We start from the raw sequence: 13,094 nt of genomic DNA, 5'->3' as shown, positions 1-13,094 counted from the left end.
TCTGCACCCCAGCCCAGGTCTCAGCCCTGGGTGCAGGTCAGCAACAAGCAGGCCTCGCGAGAATTCAGCAACTGCCACTCCTTTCCTGTGGGGACCACCACGCCCTGCAGATGTGGGGTTTGCCAGAAATGTCAAGGAGCAGATACCCAGAGCTGCTGCTCCGGGTCCTGGGGCATACCTGGGGCTTTCAGACACACGTGGAAATACAAGCCTGCATTCTGTGGGATTCTCAAGGGGCTAAGGTGGAGGAGAATAGGGCGGGCTGGGTGTCCAGGTGTGAGGGCTCACAGGTCACGTCATTCCTCAGGAGTTGCCTTTGAGCTCCCATTATTCTGTCATTTACTTCATTCAGTAAATTTTGGGGGCACCTACTGTGTGCCACGTGCCCTGTTATTTTATTTAACCTTATAACATCCTATCGATGCTATCGATTACCTCCTTCAGTTGAGCAAACTGAAGCCGGGGTAGGGACGTCCCAAAGGCCTCCGGGACCAGCCCGCAGCTGCAGACCCCGTCTCCCAGCGGTGACCAGACGCTCAGGGGACCTGGGAGATGAGACCCCAGTCCCGGCCCACGGGGAGGCTGTCAGTCAGCAGGATTTGGGCTTGTGAGGCTCCGAGCACGGGCTCCCACCTCCTGACCACCTTCCCAGGCATCCCCTCTCATTGCCGTGATTTGGGGTGCAGTTGATGGGGGTTCTGGTGGGAACTCCTGGCTCTTGCTGGCACATGAGGAAGGAGGGAAGCCCAGGCCGACTGGGGTTGTCCTCCACTGTCGGGACTGGCTGCAGTGTGTCACCTCCAACTCTGGACTGTGGTGTCCCTGCAGAGGCCCTTTCTGAGAGACGGTCCTGGGATTCGAGTTCTGTGGGCTGTGACGTGGAGGAATAAACATGGGGGTAAAATAGACTTGGGGTGCAATGGCTGGTGACCTGATTTTTTCCTCCAGATGCTAAGAGACCCTGTGGATATTTGGTAGACAAATAGGTGGCATATAGCTCATCTCGAATTAACTGTGGAGCCCTTTCTGAGAACAGCATGCAGGACTGTGTTCTGAGAAACAGTTGGGAAGCATTGTGTGGCCAAGGTGCCTGTCGCAGCCCAATCCCAAGGGGGCACAGCCCCTGGCTGAGGTCTGCCACCCTCCACCTGGCTTCCACCTGCCCCGCAGTCCCCACATGCCATGCTTTTTCCCCAGGGGTCAGTAAGATTGTGACAGTGGACGTGAAAGGCAACAGCCCCCTGTGGCTAAAAGTGAAGGACCTGGCAGAGGGGATGACCTACAGGTTCCGCATCAGAGCCAAGACCTTCACCTACGGGCCGGAGATCGAAGCCAACGTCACCACGGGCCCGGGAGAAGGTAGGGGAGCGTGGGACAGACATGGAGCTGCTGCTGTCCGCACACCGCGTTCAGCCCCCCGAGTCGGAAAGGGCCATGGAGGGCCATGGGAGAGCCTGGAGGTGCAGAGGCCAGGCAGCCAGGTATCTAGCAAAGCTCGCACACCCGGCAGACCCGCAGCTCCGGTAGGGGGAAAGTGTGAGAGGTGAAGGGGAGCACTTAAAGGAGGTGATTGGGGAAGACTTCATGGTGGGGCTTTCAGATACACGTGGAAATACAAACCTGCATTCTATGGGATTCTCAAGGGGCTAAGGCAGAGGAGAATAGGGTGGGCTGGGTGTCCAGGCATGAGGGCAGTGGAGGGTCACCTGTGCCATCAGGGTGCTTCTCAAGGTGCATTTTCATCCGAATCCTCGAGGTTCTTGTGGTTAAGTGCAGATTCTGAGGCCACAGGAAATCAGAATCTGAGCATCCACCTTGGAAGTGTGCATTTGAACAAGAGCTGAGGGTAGCCCTTGGGCATCTGCTGTGCAAACCGCTGCGCTGAGCGTTTTCAGGTGTAGGAAGAGGGGTTCTGAGCGACCAGGGGCAGGGGACCTGCTGAGCTGCATCCTTTATAGGCTGAGGTTGCCGGGAGAGTGAATCACCTGCTCTGGGGACCAGGGTGGGAAGATTGGCTCAGTTCTGGCTTTGTGACACCTCTTTGGGCTGAGGAAATCCTTCAGGTCACTGCGATGATTGAAGTTGAGTTCCGCAAGGTCACTGACACCCGATGCAGGGTGTCCCCTCCTGCCCCCTCCCGCCGTGAGAAAGTGCACAGCCCACCCCAAACTTCCCCTGAGATGCCCCTCCCCCTCCTCCCCACCCCACCAGCCTGGGGTGGACGAGGCCAGCTTGGCCCAGCCTCTGTGAGGTGAGGACCGGATGCCTCCCTGCCTCTCGCCTGCCCCTGGGTTTGCCCTCCCTGCTGGCTCAGGCCAGCCACTCCACTTTCTCTTTCTGGGCACTTTCTATTCCCTGCCTCTTGTTCTACAAAGACTCTGTCTGGCTCCTGGGCTCCGTTGAGCCTGCAGCGGGGAGCTTGCCCATTTGCTGCCCAGCTCTGCTCTTCAAACCTGCCCCCAACCCCTCCTGTGCTGCCTCTCACCTGAGCCAACCTCCCTGGGAAACAAAAGCAGGAAGAGAGCTGGCAGGGACAGAGGGCAGTGTGGGGACAGAAGAGGGCCATCCGGAGGACAGGCTGTTCTAACCTGAGGCCTGAAGTGTCCCGGGCAGGGGTGGGCGGGAGTGGCAGGAAGTACAGAGGGGGTGAGGGGGCCCTCTGACACAGCACGGAGCCGCGCCTGGTGGGTGTGGGTGAGGAGGGGTCTGCAGGGGGAGATGTGCAGCAGGGCATCCTTCTCCCTCTGGGCCAGGCAACGGCTGAATATGCTGGAAGCTTCTCGTCTGGGAGGAGAGGACAGCTCCTCTCAGCCCTGAGGGCTGCCCTGTGCAGAATGAGAACTTGCGGTCCTGAGAACCCCCGCCCCGCCCTCCGCACCCCCTGGTCTCTCAGCCGCCTTGGCCCTGTGATGGAGGCGGGATGCACATTAAGGAAGGAAGGAAGGAAGGAGAGGGCGCCCTCTGAGGCTGTGGGCTGGGACTGGGCACTGCCAGGCAGTGGGCTGCCAAGCTCTGGTCCTGAGCCCCTGGCGAGCTGTCTGGCCTGCCAGCTCTCCTGGGCCCAGAGGATCTTCAGTCTGAAGCCGACCATGGCTCCTTTCCCAGCAGGCATCCACAGGGCCGCCTGGCGCCCACTGGCCAGTCACCTGCCCACCCACCCACTCACTGGCTTGTTCTCTCATCCCATGAGCATGTAGGAAGGGCTCTGTGTGCCAGGCTCCGGGGTGTGTGAGCTCCAGGTCTAGTGGGGAACTGGCATGTGGGTGACGGCACACGGGGTCTGAGGCCTGGGGGCAGCGGGAGCCTGGCGGACAGGCCCTGGCCTGCTCTGCAGGGCACCCCCAGGGAGATGGGGCTCAGGATCCTTGACAGATAGAACTGGCTCACTGCTCTCACTGCAGAAGTAAGCTCCTCTCTCCTGCCCCGGCTCCTGGGGCCTGGACCCATGTGGCCAACATAACAACTGCCACCCTGATGCTCTTGCCAAGCCAGGAGAGCCCGCCGAGGGGCCCAGTTCCCCCTCCCATTAGTAGTGGAGGCCCCAGGGAGGCCCTGTCTCCTCTCCCAGCCTTGTGGCAAATGCAGCTGGGGTGGGGGACTTCAGGCTCAAGGCAAAGAGGGCATCATCACAGGCCAGGAGAGGAGGTGCCAAGGGCCCTTCAACTGCCCCCAAACCAACATCCTCTTATCACAGACCCACTCCGCCATCATCCACCTTCCAGAGGCCCCTGCAAATGGGCTGAGGCACTGGGGGGCGATGTAAGTGACAGTCACCCAGCTAGTAAGTTCTGAGCTGGAACCAAAGACCTGGGCCTCCTTAGGGAGACCCTCCTCCAAGAGTTTTTCTGACCTCACCCCATATGCCTCTCCTTCCCTGGAATTTGTGCAAGGGGTGTGTGTGACCCAGAGGAACACGCAGTCGGATCCAGCAGGCCTGGCCTGAGCCTGGTGGCCCGGGCATCGGCACGTGCAGGGTCTCTGCAGACCCTGGGGCTGGGGCTGGGTTTGTCGCCCGGCCCCTCCTGCTGGAGTGCGGGGACCCGGGCTGGGTGCCCCTTCAGCTTCCCTACTTCCACTTCCCCTTGTGCACTGTCCGCAGGTGCCCCAGGCCCACCTGGCGTGCCCATCATCATGCGGTACAGCTCCGCCATCGCCATCCACTGGTCCAGCGGCGACCCCGGCAAAGGGCCCGTCACCCGCTACGTCATAGAGGCCAGGCCATCAGGTACACCCGCCCCGGGCTTTGCCAGCTCTCCCTCGGGAGTGAGATCCAGGTCTCCCTGCCTCCCTCCTCCCCGGGCCCCCCCACCTGGCGCACTTTGTCTTTCCTCCCGGAGAAGGCCCCTGTGCGACTCCCGGTGGAGCTGGGAGGGCCCTGTGGTGCATGGGGGATGGGCTCGCGCTCTTCGTTAAGGAGCACCCAGGAGGCCCTCGGAGAAGGGCACCTAACGCCAGGCGAGCACCCACTGGGGTGGAGCATTCCTGCAAGACGCCAGAGGCGCAAAGGTGTTGGCTTCACTTGGACTCCTGTGTCCTCCGTGAGACCCCACTGACCAACACCCCCAAAGGAGGCCGCTGTCCCTGAAGACCCCAGCAGCCTCCTTAAGGGCTGCCTCTGCCTCGGTTTCTGTCTTGGCAGTTCCTATAACTGTGCCAACTGAAATCGAATCCCAAGGCCTCCCAAAGCCATCCCTAGAGGAACACAGAGAAGTCACCCCAGGGGGCTGCTCTCCACCTCCTGTTTCATATGCGCTGTGACGCCGACTTCTCCAGGTTCCCCTTACCCACAGGAGCCCACCACCGCTGCCAGCTCCCTCTGTTGCTAGGTTTCGGAGTTAATCAGCAGTGCCAGGGTTGGCGAGGACCTGGAGGCTTGTTCTTGGTATGCCATGGATCCGTGATTGGGTAATTGAAGCTGAGAAAGAAAAAATAGATTTTGTTGCTCCAGCATGAACAGTAAATAATAATCATAATGAGAAGTAGTCAGGCCTGTCAGCAGCTAATACTTCTAATGGGAAGCATTGAAAAACCCCAGTGATGAACTTAATACCTCAGGGTAGATGAGTGCTAATCATTTAACTAGCGAATAGTTAATTCCGGGGAGCCAGGAAGCTGCTACCAACCCACCATTGCCTTAATCTTATGCTAGTAATTGCAGTCGCAAAAAGCTATTGCATGTAGCAGCCCAGATCCAATGTGTAGCTGGAAGATGTACACGGGGTTGGCTCTTCCCCCGCTCCAGATGGTCCCTCCCCAGCCCTCCAGGGCCGGCTGCTGACTTGGCCAGGAGACCATCGCGTGCTTATCCCAACCAGGGCCCATGCCTGTTTTTTCCATCCAGCTTGGCCAACTGGGGTGCCAGGCTGTGGAATGTTGGCTCCAGACCTGGGCCTGTTGATTTTCCAATGTTCCCTGGGAGGCCCAGCATGGGGCCTGGTGTTCCAGGTTTGGGGGCTGTGACTTAGTCCACACAGGTGGGATCAAGGACCCAGCGTAAGAGAAAGAATTGAGCCAGTGCCCCCAGAGGATGGGGTCTCAGAGCAGTGCCCAAGAGCTGGAGGCAGGGACAGAAGGCTGCAGGAGAGGATGGAAGGCAAAGGGAATGCTGTGCCCCTCCCTGCCCCTCTCATGGGGTGGGCACCCCCACCTCCAGGCCTTCTGGTTCTACCTCCTCATCTTCGGGATGAAATAGCCCGTCCTCTGCTCCCCCTGCATTACGCGGGCTTCATGCGTGGTGGGACCGACTAAACACACACAGAGCGGCTGTGACTACAGCCCAGGGAGGGATTCCCTCAGGCCCCCGGCCCCTGGGACCCACCCCACGCATCAGACGGCGCACTGGGCTGGATCCGGGCAGCCTCTGGCCCGGCCCTGTTGCCGGCTCCACCCTGTGTTTCTGTGTGGAGCGGAATGAGGTGGGTCAGACAGCAGGCAGGAGGCCCCGAGCTTCTGGAGCCAGTCCTGGCCGAGCTCATCTGGCAAACACTGAGTCGGCTGCTGACTGTGTGCGGCTCCATCCTGGGCACCCGGGGGCCGGTTCGGTGCTGGGCGTCAGACAACTCTGGGCTGAAACACCAGCTCTGCCATTCAAGGTAGCATGACTTTGGGGAAGATGAGCTCGGCTCTCTCCAAGCCTTGGTGTCCTCGTCTGCAGCATGGGTACAGTGTCGCTTCGGGTATGAACAGTAAGGCCTCAGAACCACAGTGCTGGGCAAGGAATGAGGGCCACCGCTGTACCATCAGCATCGTTATCACTGTGACTGTCATTGCAGGGCTGTTACAGTATTTTCTTCGTATTATATATGTATTAGTGTTTTGCAAACATTTTAATAGAAACAGTAAAGGGGTCAGATACTCCAAAAAAGACAACTAAAAAAAATATCTGAGACAGTGTTGGCAAGGCAGATCAGACACACCCTGCTCTTGGGGGGCACCAGGATGGGGGGCTCCTTCTCATGGGTGCCACCTTCTCTTCACTCTCGCAGACGAGGGCCTATGGGACATCCTCATCAGAGACATCCCCAGGGAGGTGACCTCCTATACATTCAGCACGGACATCCTGAAGCCAGGCGTGAGCTATGACTTCCGGGTCATCGCAGTCAATGACTATGGCTTCGGCACCCCCAGCAGCCCCTCCCAGTCTGTGCCAGGTAGGGCTGAGGGGTTGGGGGGTGCCCCCCAGAAGAGTCTGTGGCAGAGGCTGGATGATGAGGAAGGAGGAAAGGCAGCAGAGCCCCAGAATCATTGGGGTGACACCAAAAGGCATTGTCCTCTCAGTTCTCTGAGATAGTGAGCCTTGGGCCGCGGCCGCCCGTCAGCTTTCAACAGCAGAAGCAGCTGGTGGCCACGCATCTGGGGGCTCTTCTGCAAGCCCTGGGCAGGGGCTCGGGGGCTTGGAAGGAACCGGTGGTCCCAAGACGGGGGCTGCTATGAGCTCATCACCCAGGAGGCACGAGGGTACCAGGCCGTAAACTCCGGGGTTCCATGGAAACTGCCCCCAAAACAGCCTGTGGAGCAGTGCCCAGGTCCAGGGGGACTGCCACCCACCCTTTCTTGCTCTCCCCACTCCCATCCAGGGTGTCTCAGAGCTCACAGAGCACTCTGATATCAAAACCCAGGCCTCCAAGCCTAATCACTAACCGCTTTTAATGCTAAGGCCCCTTCCCTCACGGCAGAAATGTAACTCAGAATTTCACCTTGCTGGGTGAGTCTCCCCATTGCCAGGTGTGTAGAACCAGGCCGTGGGGAGTAAGGCTGTGGCACTGATGCCGGAGGCCGGCCCCTGCCAGGCGGCATGGATCAGGCTGCTGAGAGGGGAAAGCCCAGTCCTGGGGGCTTTGAGGAAGGGGAGCCCTGCCTGGAGGAGGCACTTTAAAGACCGCTTGTACCTACCCTCCCAGCTCTGCCGCTTTCTGCTCCCACAAAAAGAGCCAGTCCCCTCTGAACCCAGGAAAAAGTTTTCCAGGTGCCCCACAGGCCAGACAGGCACCTTTCAACACAAATTTGGCTCTGCCTGTCAAGGTAGGCCCTAGGCCATGGGCAGCAAGGGAGGAAAAAGGAAAAATAGCAGCACACTGCTACTCCCCACTCCTGTGTCCGGCAGGCATCACCGATCAACCCCAGCACTGTTTTCTAGTGAGTCCAAAAGCAGCCTCCGAACTCTTCTCAAAACAGCCTCCAGGTAGCCCTCTACCAGCTGATCAGAGCTGGCCCTCGAGAGGAAACTGTCCCAGCCAACCTTCTCTAGGTCCTACCTCCCTCAGAGGGCACAGAGGCCTCCTGTCCATAACCTGAGAGCCGGTGGTGGGGTCCCAGCTGGAGCAGGAGGTCTGGAGGCGGGAAGGGACTGAGCCCCCTGGACCTGACACCCCCGTCCGTGTCCCAGCCCAGAAGACCAGCCCGTTCTACGAGGAGTGGTGGTTCTTGGTGGTCATTGCCCTGGTTGGCCTCATCTTCATCCTGCTTCTGGTGTTCGTGCTCATCATCCGAGGCCAGAGCAAGAAGTTCGCCAAGAAGACGGACTCGGGTGAGCTGGCACCCAGCCCCACCAGCTGGGCGGGGTGTTCCCAGGTCAGCCTTCCTTTCGGCGAGGGCGGGGTGTGGGTCTCTCTCTCCTGGAAACACCCCTGCTCTGGTCAGCTGGGCAGCCCAGGGTTCCACACACTATCTCCATGTCCTCTTTTGGTTTCAACTCTTTAACAAGGGAAAGAGCAGGCAGCCCAACCAGGTGGGGGAGGCGAAGGCAGCCGGCCCAGAGGGATGGAGTGAGTGACTGGGTGTCAATCTCCCCACCAGGCAACAACGCAAAGTCTGGTGCCCTGGGCCACGGGGAGATGATGAGCTTGGATGAAAGCAGTTTTCCTGCCCTGGAACTCAACAACCGGCGGCTCTCCGTCAAGAACTCCTTCTGCCGAAAGAACGGCCTGTACACCAGGTGTGGCTCTCTGCATGGGGGACAGGAGGATGGAGGCTTGGAGGCCAGCAGCACCCCTGGACAGGAAGACTCTTGGGCGGGCTCCAGAGCAGGTGGTGCCCGCTCGGCCTCACCGTGTCCTGGAAATGGCATTCATGCTCAGAGGCTAGGAACGGTCAGCAAGAAGACACGGCGGGGGCCAGGCAGCACCACCAGGGGCTGGGGGCTGCAGCTGAGGGCTGGGCACACCAGGGAGAAAGTCACAAGGAAGGGGTACAGAGGGTGTCTGCTAATGACAGCAAAATGCAAATAACTGGCAAAATTTTACAAACCAACCTCCTGCTTTTGGGAACCAGCGGCTTCTAAAAACAGGCTGAAGCCATGATAGTCACTTGCCCAAAGGCGAGATGGACCCAGCAAAGGTAGGCTAAGCAGGCACACTTGAGTGGGGAGTGCCAGAGCCCCTAGGACGGCTTACGCCTTACCTGTGGCCCTCCCAGTTCTGGAAAGAAAGGGCACTCAGACCGCACAAGCCCTCCACCCTGAGCCTTCTTCACACCTGTGGTGGTTCTAAGGCACTTTTCTCCACCCCCAAGTCCACACCACACATTGTCCTCCAAGGGCACATCTGGGAGCAGCCAGCCAGGAAAGGTCCAGGCTGGCAGCGACCGCTCCTGCGTCTCCTGACTTCTTCCCGACCCGAGTGCCCTCCTAGCCCATTCCCATGGCAGGCCGGACTGCCAGTTTCCAAGGTCAAGGGCAGCTTCTGAGGCCCACCTGAGCCTCGCCTTATGTGGCCTGGCAGTTTTATGCTCCCAGGAGCTTGGGAGAGACTGGGGACCTGCGGTGGCCTGCCTCCCACCTCCCTATTAGCATTCCCTGCTCATCCGACTTGGCCTCTCCCAGGCAGCTCACAAAGCTTCTCTCTGTCTCATCCTGGAAGGAAGAGGCGATGTGTGTGTTCATCAGGAGGACAGAGGGAGGGGTGTGCAGGCCGGCAGGCCCAGCTCTCATCCCCCGCCAAATCCAGCTTTCCAAAGAAAGAGCCATTTGAGGTCACAGCGGTGGGCCCAGCACGGCCACCACAGCCCCATCAGCCTGGCTCCAGGGCCCTGCCACATGGAACAAGGGGACATTTCACGGATGGCCTGGCCTTGCTTGCCTCTCACACCCACAGTGTACACACACAGTGACCCCCACGTGTCCCCTCCACCACTGTGTATACCCGGAAATTCCAGCTGCACCAAAGCAGCCCCAGGCTCCAGGAGCCTGACCAGCCACAGGGACAGCCCCACGCCCTCTGCGTGTCGTCAAGACAGTGTTAACCTGGCACCCCTCTTCCTCGTGTCATGCACCTGCCTCCATGAGGCTACTGCCAGTATTGTTACTGTTTTATTTTTAAGTAGTTAAGAATGTGACTTTGTTGACTGAAATAAAGTCAGTGCAGATATAATACAAGAGGTTGGAGGTGGCAGGGCGTTGCTTGTGATAGAGTCCCAGGTACCGGACTGTTTTCAGAGGAGCATTTCCAAAGCAGACTGATGTTGGCCCTGTGGATGACAGCTGGGGTTCAGAGTCACAGCTTTAGAAAACCTTCCAGGAGCAGGCTGGGCGGATCTCAGGGCATCAGGCCCTGAGCAGTGTCCCCCCTGTACCTTGTCCTAAGGAGATACATCCAGGGCAGAGTCGTGAAGGACCCTGCCACGGGGCCAGTGACCCCTGGAGCCCCCAGGCCCACCGCCCTGCTCACTGCGCTTGCCCTGGGCTCATATGGCTCGGGACAGTGCAGCCCACACTCCAGCCTCAAGGTGCCGCACACAGGCCATCTGCCCGAGGTGCCCTGTCTGGGTTGTTTGTCCAGATGACTCAGAGCCAGGCCTCTAACTCGCCAGGAAATGCCCGACTCTCTCTAGGGCTGGTATTTCAAGGTAGGGCAGGACTTAGTGCCCGGGTGGGTGTCTGGGCTCTGAGCAGAGCTGGAGGGAGGGACACAGTGGTTGTCCATTTTCTCCTTGCCCTCTGTGTTAGCTCCGTGAGTTTAGGAATCTGCGGCAGGGGTTGGGTGGGGGGCTGTCTCCACTTCCAGTTTGCAGGCCTCCCCTGAGATCCGAATCAAGTCTCAGTGGGGCTCAAGAAGCTGTGTGCTGTTTACTGCTGAGTGAGCCCCACTCCAGAGGTTGCTGCCCCACCCCCCATTCCCCGGGAGCGGGCTGGAGAGCTGGGGCCTGCCCAGAGCCTCCCACAGCCCCGGCTCCCTCTCGGTGGTCCAGGCCCGTGAGGGGCAGACAAGAAAGGAGGAGTGTAGGGTGGAGGAACCTGAGGGCCTGTGCCCCCCCAGGCCTCGTGGCCTCGCTGTGGCCTCCCCAGTCGGGGCAGCTGCTCTGAGTGGGGCCACCTCTCAGCCTCACCCCCGTCCCACTCCAGGTCTCCTCCCCGGCCCAGCCCAGGCAGCCTCCACTACTCCGACGAGGACGTCACCAAGTACAACGACCTCATCCCGGCAGAGAGCAGCAGCCTGACTGAGAAGCCCTCAGAAATCTCCGACTCTCAGGTGAGGGGCAGGAGGCAGTGCCCTGGGAGGGGGGCCTGCACGGAGCGGGGTCACCACAGGACCCACTCCTTCCTTTCCTTTATGGGGCCACCTAAACTAAGGGGCCTAGAACTACCCAGAAGTCAGATGTGGGCCAGCTGCCAACCCCCAAGCCCTTCTCAGAGTTTGCACGCAGGGCTAATGGGGGCCCCATAACGTGGATCATGTAGGGTCCCCAAAGAGCACATCCCCTAGGCTTGGGAGTCCCCCCACACGCTCAGTCACTGCAGAGCTGCGCTGCAGAGGAGCTCATGAAGGCAAGGAGCAGGCGCTCTATGTTGCCAGAGCCCAGAGGTCTGCTAACCTTAGCTAGTCAGGGTCAGTGTGAGCTCCAGAAATGGGGAGCAGGATGCCCTGGGGCCGCAGGAAGGGAAGCAGTGTAGACTAGCAAAGCAAAGCGTTCCGTTTTGGAGCTTCAGACCTGATTCTGAATCCTGGCTCTGATGCCTGTGAGTTGGGGTGTCCTGGGGGTGGTAGGTAACTTCTTTGAGCCTCAATTTCTCCATCTGTGGAATGGACAGGAATAATAATAGACTCGCGGGGCGCTGAGGAAGATCCACTGAGATCGGGCACAGAGAAGCTCAGCACAGGGCATGTGGCAAGTGTTCAATAAATGTCAAATCTTGTATTAAGAAGGAGACAGTGCCTCTGAGAGACACAGAACTTCAGAGAGGCTACACACACACACACACAGGGACACTTTGTGCAGGGCAATGGGGCATGGGGGCTGAGTACATTTCAATAGAGTGACGTCACAGCCTCCCACCCAGCCTTCTCAGCCTTGGCCAGGCTTTGTGGTGGCCCCAGAAAGGGCCAAGAAAGGCCGCTGTATCCCACGCCCTGGACCTTTCTGCCTAGTCCTGGGAGAGGAGGAGAAAGAGGTGCCAGCAGGGAACAGGGCTGTCGGCCAGGTAGGAGGTGCCAGCAAATGTAGGGTCCAGTTTCGAGCCCTGTAGACTGAGGGACTCTCATTCACGGGCGTTTTGTTCAGCTCCAGGGTTACTGTTGGGCTTGGCAGAGCTAAGAAGGCTGGAGCTAACGCGGCAGCTCAGAGCTGGCAGGGACAGAGACCCCAGCTTGACCTGGCTTCCCCTGGGACTCCAGTGGTGGTGATGAGCATTTGACTCTAGGCACTCAAGATGCAATTCAAAAAGATAAAGAGACTTCCTTTGCCCATAGGGCTGTAATAAAGGACTCTTTACCCCATGCTTCCGTCTATGGAGAGCAGAGGGGGTGGCCAATGGAAGGGACACCCGAGTTGCTCTGGTCATCCTCCCGTGACCTTCTGCAGCGGGCATTGTTAGCCTGCCCTCAGTAGTTGAGGGCCAACCTTTCAGAGAGTAAGCCCTCTTGACTGCAGGAGATACTGCCCGGATGTCCCCAGAGCTTTCTATGGCCACCTCTCCATGAGTCCGGAAGACCCTCACAGGGCACAGAGCTGGCCCCTGAGGCCATGCCTGGCTCCCCAGCCTTGAACACGTTGCTGGGAAAAGAATCTTCATTCCAAGGCCATCCTAATTCAGAAGTTACCCCCAGGGTGGGCCTAGTACTTAGAATCCTCCGCCTAAGCATTGGATTCATTTGTGTAAAATAAGACAATCGCTGGAACAGTTTCCATAGCAACCTGAACTAGTCCCCCAGGGGGAGCAATACCCAGAGAGAGGAGGCTTCCCAGTTGCAGAAGTCAGTTGCCACAGTCAAATGCCTATGCTCCCTTTAGGGGACAGTGGGCCACAGCCCAGGCCTGGGGCTCTTCTTGTACAGTTTGGGATGCTTTGGGATTCATTTCAGAGCTCAGTTGGGTTGAGTTGGTTTTATTTCCTCCAGAAGCTAAGTTCCGTGAAGGGGGTCCTGTGACAGTTCTGGTTACTGTCTCAGCCCTGGTGTGCTTCACGGCACCTGATAGGCGGGTGGACCTCTACATATTTGCAAAAGCATGAAAGGACCATTGGGAAGCTTGTCAGGCTGAACAGACACAAGACTGAGATGGGTCCTGGGACAGAGGAACAAGGATTCGTGCTGTAAAGTTACTCCTCCTTGACCACCAGCAAAACACATCCAAAGAGGTGTGGTCCTCCAGAGTAACTCCCA

The 13,094-nt window shown here is 58.8% G+C and overlaps 1 protein-coding gene across 2 annotated transcripts in view; it reads left to right on the top strand.

Moving 5' to 3' along the window:
* The window catches only part of SDK2 (sidekick cell adhesion molecule 2), a 244,260-nt gene that overhangs the window by 218,937 nt on the left and 12,229 nt on the right, over nucleotides 1-13,094 (top strand). For both annotated transcript variants that reach the window (XM_036900084.2, XM_036900083.2), the window contains 6 exons: nucleotides 1,198-1,359; nucleotides 4,100-4,225; nucleotides 6,486-6,650; nucleotides 7,886-8,026; nucleotides 8,296-8,434; nucleotides 10,838-10,964. In XM_036900084.2, the coding sequence (XP_036755979.2) occupies nucleotides 1,198-1,359; nucleotides 4,100-4,225; nucleotides 6,486-6,650; nucleotides 7,886-8,026; nucleotides 8,296-8,434; nucleotides 10,838-10,964 (860 nt within the window). The remainder of the gene's footprint in view (nucleotides 1-1,197; nucleotides 1,360-4,099; nucleotides 4,226-6,485; nucleotides 6,651-7,885; nucleotides 8,027-8,295; nucleotides 8,435-10,837; nucleotides 10,965-13,094) is intronic.

The sequence above is a fragment of the Manis pentadactyla genome, chromosome 4 (assembly GCF_030020395.1).
Source record: "Manis pentadactyla isolate mManPen7 chromosome 4, mManPen7.hap1, whole genome shotgun sequence".
NCBI classification, from domain to species: Eukaryota; Metazoa; Chordata; class Mammalia; order Pholidota; family Manidae; genus Manis; species Manis pentadactyla.
This window is presented reverse-complemented; position numbering and strand designations above follow the sequence as displayed.